The sequence below is a fragment of the Octodon degus genome, unplaced genomic scaffold (assembly GCF_000260255.1).
Source record: "Octodon degus isolate 3935 unplaced genomic scaffold, OctDeg1.0 scaffold00067, whole genome shotgun sequence".
Classification (NCBI taxonomy): Eukaryota; Metazoa; Chordata; class Mammalia; order Rodentia; family Octodontidae; genus Octodon; species Octodon degus.
Window position 1 is genome coordinate 10,425,210 of NW_004524643.1, and position 7,356 is coordinate 10,432,565.

At 36.4% G+C, this 7,356-nt stretch overlaps 1 protein-coding gene across 1 annotated transcript in view; it reads left to right on the forward strand.

Moving 5' to 3' along the window:
- Positions 1-7,356, forward strand: part of Nucb2 (nucleobindin 2) — a 71,671-nt gene that overhangs the window by 26,156 nt on the left and 38,159 nt on the right. The window contains exons 4-5 of the mRNA XM_023719328.1: positions 2,066-2,192; positions 7,075-7,178. Coding sequence (XP_023575096.1) covers positions 2,066-2,192; positions 7,075-7,178 — 231 coding nt within the window. The remainder of the gene's footprint in view (positions 1-2,065; positions 2,193-7,074; positions 7,179-7,356) is intronic.

Here is a 7,356-nt window from a genome sequence, read left to right on the forward strand (position 1 = left end):
TCTCTGTCTCTCTCCTTTTGGAGCCAAGAGTTTTGAAAAGACAATCAGACTACATTGCTTCACTTTCTGAATATTCCTTAACTCCTTTTACAGATGGAAATGGAACCAAGAGATGGAGGTAGAGGAGAGGGAAAGAGGATAAGTAAAAAGAATTAAGATATATTATGCATATGTACCTATGATGAATGTAATCATTATGTACTACAGACATGTACCAATAAAAATAAGAAAAAATTCAAAACTAAAATGAACAAATGGGAGAGATTATAGCTTTGCCTTTTACTGCTCTCCTGAATATACTTTGTTTTTCTGTTTTGTTTTGTTTTGTTTTGTACAAGGGATTGAACTCAGGACCTTGTGCTTGCCAGGCAGGCACTTAAGACACTAAGCTATATACCCAGCTATATTTTCAGAGAGTGTATATACCAGCACAGTCTAGTTGGGTGTGGCTTCCTATTCCTATAATCTTAGCTAGTTGGGAGGGCGATGCAGGAGGATTACAGATCAGAGGCAAGTTTAATGAGTCCTGGCCTAAAAATAAAAGAATAACTAGATATGCAGCTCAGTAGTGAGTCCCTGTCTAAAAATAAAAGATGACTAGGTCTGCAGCTCAGTAGTACAGTGCTTGGCAAGCATGTGTGAGGCTCTGGGTTTAATTTTAAAGCATTTTCACTGACCCCAAAAGAAGACCTATATCCATTAAATACAGTAGTTACTTCCAATTTCCTCTCCCCAGCCACAGCTAATCTACTTTGTGTCCCTATTGATTCGCCTGTTCTAGACAGTTGATATAAATAGAATCATATGTGGTCATCCTCTTCTGTTATTTAGTATAATGTTTTCAAGGTTCATCTGTGTTGTAACATGGGCCAGCATTTTCTTCTATTTTGTAGCATAATAATATCCCACTGTGTGGATGTATAATCAGCCCCTCGTGTCTGTAAGCTGGGTCCACATGTGTGGATTCAGCTAACCTGAGATCAAAAAACATTTAAAAAAATATGCATCTGGGCCAAATCTATACAGGCTTTTTTTTCTTGTTATTCCTTAAACAATAAAGCATAGCAGCTCCTTACATAGCATCTACAATGTATTAGGTATTACTAGTAACCTGAAGGTGATTTAAAGTAAACAGGAAGATACTGCATATGTTATGTGTAAACACTATGGAATTTCATATGGGGCTTAGCATCGTTGGACTTTTGTCTCCAGAGCGTCCTGGGACCAATCCCCATGGATGCCGAGGGAGGATTGCCCTGTATTTTGTTTATCTATTCGCCAGTTGATGGCCACTTGACTCATTTCTACTTATTTTAGTTTGAGTACTGCTGCCATGAACACTTAATGTTCAAGTTACTGTATAAATGTGTTTTCACTTCTCTTAGTTCTATACCTAGAAGAGGAATTGCTTGGTCTCCAATTTTTTGAAGCACTGCCAGACTACTTGCCAAAGTGCCAGCATCATTCTGCAGTTCAATGTTTTTTTTTTTTTTTTTGCGGAACCAGAGATCGAACTCAGGCCCTTGCACTTGCCAGGGAAGCACTTATTCCACTGAGCCATCTCTCCGGCCCCTCGTCCAACTTTTTAAATACCTTCTCTGGCAGGGGAGAGAGCTCGGTGGTCTAAATGCCTGCCTGGCAAGTGCAAGGACCCGGGTTCGATGCTGACCTCAGAACACCAGATGTACTGTGCAGGCCCTGAAACATGGCATGGTGTAAACCAGTCTGTGATCCCAGTACTGGGGAGGCTGAGACAGGAGGATCCTTATGAGTCTGAGCTGCGCAGTGAGCCCTGTTCCAAATAAATAAATAAATAAATAAATAAATAAAAGATTTAAAAAAAAAATTAAATGTCTTCTCTGTGCTTTATACTTTTCTAAGTTATGTGACTGTTAAGATTGATTTTAGAATTATAAACTGAATATCTTTTGATAGAAATACTTTTTATAATGCTAAACTTATCTAAACTAGTATTTGCCATTAATTTACTATAACCTTATTTTCAGTATATTTCAACAGGTCCAAAATGGAATATAATAGATAAAAGTATTAATTTTGGTTACAGAGTGGGAGGCTAAGCAAAGAGCTGGACTTAGTAAGTCACCATGTGAGGACAAAACTTGATGAACTGAAAAGGCAAGAAGTTGGAAGGCTAAGAATGCTAATTAAAGCTAAATTGGATTCGCTGCAAGGTGAGTGCTAATGAAAAGGCAGGAATGTTTCAGTAGGTGCTTGTTGAAGTCAGTATTAATGAAATGCACCATATTATAATTATATCAACAAAACAGGAGAATGAACTAAACAGTAGGAAAATTCAACAAAGTAAACATAACCTAAAATATATATATTTTTGTCTATAAACAATGGATAACTAGAAGATATATTTAATGAAAATACTCCATTTACAATGAGAACAAATATAAAATACTCAGAGTAAACCTGTTAAGAAATGCACAAGATTTACCACAAAAACTTTGAAGTAAGCGAAGCATGGTGGTATAATCCCAGTACTTGGAAGGCTCAGGCAGGAGGATCATTGTGAGTCTGACTCAACCTGAACTGTGTAGTGAGACCTTTTCTCAAAAAGACCAAAAAATAAAATAAAATAAAACCTTTACACAATATTCCTAAGTGGGGTAAACATAGACTTTAACAATCAGAAAAACATACTGTTTTTAACTATATCTTACCATTCATTATAAACATGCTAGTTCTCTCTAGATTAATTTATAAATTTTACATGGTCTACATAAAAACATATGCTATTTTTTCTTTTGGTGATAGTCAAGTTAACTTTAAAGTTCATGGGGGAAAAAAGGAGCAAGAAAAGATAGATACCTCTGGAAAAGAACAATAAAGAATAGACAGTAAATATTAAATCTTTCAATTATTTTAGTTCTCAATCTATGATCATATTATTTGTAAATATAGATGGTTTTATCATTTTTTTCAATTATTTTACTTCTGATTGTTTTTCATCTATATAACTATTTTGACTAACGCCTCAAAGATAGTATTTTTTAGTAATGGTTGACCGCTTCATCTTGTTCCCAAAACAAAATGGTTGACCGCTTTGTATGTATTCTTTAATCAGAATACATACTTGTGTTTTCCTGCAAATAGCTGATGTTATATCTTTAATATTAAATATTAAAATATTCCCTGGTGTGATAATGCATGCCAGTAATCCCAGTACTTGGGATGCTGAGGAAGGAGGATTGCTCTGAGTCTGAGGCCAGCCTGGGTTACATAGTGAGTTTAAAGCCAGTTTGAGCTATATAGCAAGATCCTGTCTCAAAACAAAATAAAACAAAAACCAATATAAAACAGAAACCCAAAACAAAACAAAAGAATTAAAATACGTTGTTAAGACATGGTCATTAAAACCATCTGGTTTTGGCATATAAGTAGAAAGACCAGAGAAGGAGAATAGAAATTTCAGGAGAGTTAGATACATGAGATATAGGTTGCATTCAGTGTTATTGGGATAGAAAAATTTTTAGACAAATAGTAGTGGTACAACTGGCTAGCTATTAAAAGAAAAAGGTATAGTTAGAGTCATTTCTCTTATCTTTTTTTTTTTTTCCAGAACTGGGGATTGAACTCAGGTCCTTGTGCTTGCCAGGGAAGCACTTATTTTACTGAGCCATTCTCCCCGGCCCCCCATTTTTCTTATCCTTTTGTGATTTTTTTTTTTTTTTTTGGGACAATCTCACTATGTGGTTTAGGCTGGCCTTGAACTCACAGTGATCCTCCTGCCTCAGCATCCTTAGTGCAGGGATTATAGATGTATGCCACCATACCTGACTCTCCTATATCAGAATAAAGTTAAATCAACACAATATTTTAGTGTAGAAAATAAAATCATAAAAGTAGTAAATATCAGCATAGCTGTGTTTCCTTTATTATCTTGGAATGGCCTGTTAAATTATAAGTCTGAATCAAAAAGGCCAGATTTGGCTAATGTGAGCCCTTCAGGCTGGCTAATGTGTCCTTGTGACATGACCTTATGAGTTGGCTATCTTTATGATTTATGGTCATTGATAAACATCTGAACATTTACTCTTGGTGGAGTAGTAGTTCTTAAACTTTAGGTTGCTTCAGAATCATTTGGCTTGTTAAAGATGCTTCTTAAAAATGCAGATTACTCCAAGTGATGAAGGCTATAGGGAGAAGGCGGGGGTGAGGAAAGTAAATCGAATTAAAATGTGCTATGCATGTGTGCAAATTCACCATGACTATTGGAATCAATGTGTATTGCAAACATGTACTAAAAAAAATTTAAGTGTAGATCACCAGGTCTTAACCTCTAGGGAATCTATTTCTGAGAATGAGTAATCTACATTTTAAACATGCACATCTGTTTATTGCATTGTATTTAGAGAAATGTGAGTAGAACATTAAGCACTGTGAAGGTGAACAGTCTCAGAAAACAAGTACCAAATTCTGAAATTAGGGATATCAATAAGATGTAATCCAGGGTCAGCTAGATAGCTCAGTGGACTAAGTGCTTGCTTTGGCAAGCATGGGGATCAGGAATTTGATCCCCAGTCCACATGCCAGGGCCGGCCCCAGCCCCTGGGTGCACTGAGCTGTGAACAGTCCAGGTGTGGTGGAGCATGCCTGTAATCCCAGCACTGGGGAGGCTGAAAACAGGAGGAGCACTACAAGTCCGAGCTATGAAGTGAGACCCTGTACTAAATACATAAAATGGAGAAAAGAAAATACCAAAAAAGTTAAAACCCTAAAAGTTCTTCAAATGATCAGAAATTTCTGTTCATAATTTCTACATCATTGAGAAAATATTCATAAATTTTCTAAATCATATTAGATTATTTTCTTTAGATAATGAAATGTAACACCTGCCTTGGACTCAAGAAAATTCTCAGAAGATTGAGGAGATGGAGGTTGCCTAAGGGGAAAGAAATATCCATACACCTTGGGCCTCGAGGATGGAATTGTCCTGCATGACTGGCTATAGCAGATTACTTTTTAAAAAAAAAATTTATGTATTTGACACAGGTTTCATTACACAGCTCAGACTCAAGCGATCCTCCTGTTTTCAGTCTCCCAGTGCTGGGGTTGCAGTCATTTGCAACCCCAGCTTGGAGTCAGTGGAGGCTCAGCAAGCCTGGGTTGGGGCCGACACCACATGTGGTACTGGGAATCGAACCCTGGTCCTTGCGCTTACCTAAGCAGGCACTTAGTCCTCTGAGCTCTCTTGCTGACCCTGGATTACTTCTTACTGATATCCCTAATTTCAGAATTTGGTACTTGTTTTCTGAGACTGTTCACCTTCACAGTGCTTAATGTTCTACTCACATTTCTCTAAATACAATGCAATGAACAGATGTGCATGTTTAAATTGTAGATTACGCATTCCCAGAACCAGATTCCCTGGAGTAAGATCTAGTAACCTACATTTAAATTTTTTTTAGTACATGTAATGATACCCTGTACCAAATACATTTATAAAAATGAATTCAGTGAAGGTAGGCATGATGGTTCCTGTCTATAGTCCTACCTACTCAACTTTGAGACCATCATGGGCATCTTATTGAGATGCTATCTTAAACAAAAATATTATAAAAGGGTTGGGGGCTATTGCTCAGTAGAAGAGCTCTTAGCTAACATGCTGGAGGTCCTGGATTCAATCCCCAAAACCACTATAATAATAATAGTAATAATAATGATAATGATTCAATGAAGATTTAGCTCAACTAAATTATCAGTTCTTTGCTTTATGGCATAGCAGTATGTTCTAGGCTTATCCTGTACCTCCCCTGCCCCTAACCCTAGAATCAGCCATTTTCCTGAGTTGTTTCCCCGGTTCATTTTAGCCAAGTATGACATTGCAGACCAAAGTCTATATTTCTTTGTGCTACTTTTCTTCTTGACACTTATCAGACAGAGCCATGAACATACACAACCCAAACACATACATACATGCTCATATGTGTACATATATATGCTCCAATATACATTCTTTAGGTATGCTAAGTTCACACAGATAGTGCTAATCCCCATCAACCTCCACAGAATTCTTTTTTTTAACATAGGGAGGTGTATTAAGGCTGGTCTTGAACTCCTGGACTCAAATGATCTTCCTGTCACAGGCTCTCAAATAGCTGGGATTATAGGCACATGGCCCTGTGCCCAGATTTCCATAGAATTCTTTCTTGTCTTCCACCATTCCATTTTTCTGTAGTCCATTTTCCGGAGTGAAAGCTGTGATCTCCAACATTAACACATATGTGCTTTCTATTTAGTTGAAATAATTCAGAACTGCACCAACGTTCCGTCTTTACGTGTGTGTGTGTGTGTGTGTGTGTGTGTGTGTGTGTGTGTGTCTTTTTGAAACAGGGTCTCACTTTGCAGTCCAGGCCAGCCTTGAAGCTCACTTTGTAGCCCAGGCTAGTTTCAAATTCTCAGCGATCTTTGTGTCTCAGTCTCCTGAGTGCTGGGATTACAGGCATGTGCCACCATACCCAGATAAATTTTTTCATAGCATGACAGTTGATGTTTCTTTTTTTTTTTTTTTTAAGTTATAATTCAGTTGAACTTACCTGGATTACATTTGTTATTGTTACATAAATGATTCATTGGAGCAGCATACAAAGAATGCTGTTCTTTATAACAGCATTTCTAACAGCAATTGCTTCATTTAAATTTTAGAGAAATTCTTTTAAGAGATTCTGTTTAGAACTGTAGAATTCTGTCCCTTTGATGAGAGAACTGTGTTAGTTTATCTAACTGTAAGTGGCATATTTGATAGTTTGAAGATGATAAAGTGTTTTTGTTATTTGGTAAAGATAAAAAGAGTTGAATTTTTTTTTAGATATAACATAAAATTGTGCATATTAAATTGTATTCTGTTCTAGGGCCAATGTTACTACCTTTGCCTAGAATAACAATATATATAATAGGCCAGAAAAATATGAACTGTTCTTAAATTTTGAATTTTCATATAAAATCATATAGGAATAAATTTGAATGTTTTTCTTTGTATATTATGTATATTCATGTCTCTAGCATCTATTAATTGATCATTACAGCTTTCTCATTTCCTTTCAGATATAGGCATGGACCACCAAGCTCTGCTAAAGCAATTTGATCACCTAAACCATATGAATCCTGACAAGTTTGAGTCTACAGATTTAGATATGCTAATCAAGGCGGTGAGAACAATTCCAAAAATTGTGGTCTTTCCTGTGCCTTTGTAGTTTTGTAATATAACAAGTAAACTCGAATGAAAACTGAAGTGGAAATATATCTTTTGTACATTTTCTAGAATATGGTGGGTTTTTTTCCCTCTTTCAAGGTGGTACAAGAGATTGAACCCAAGGAGCTGCATCT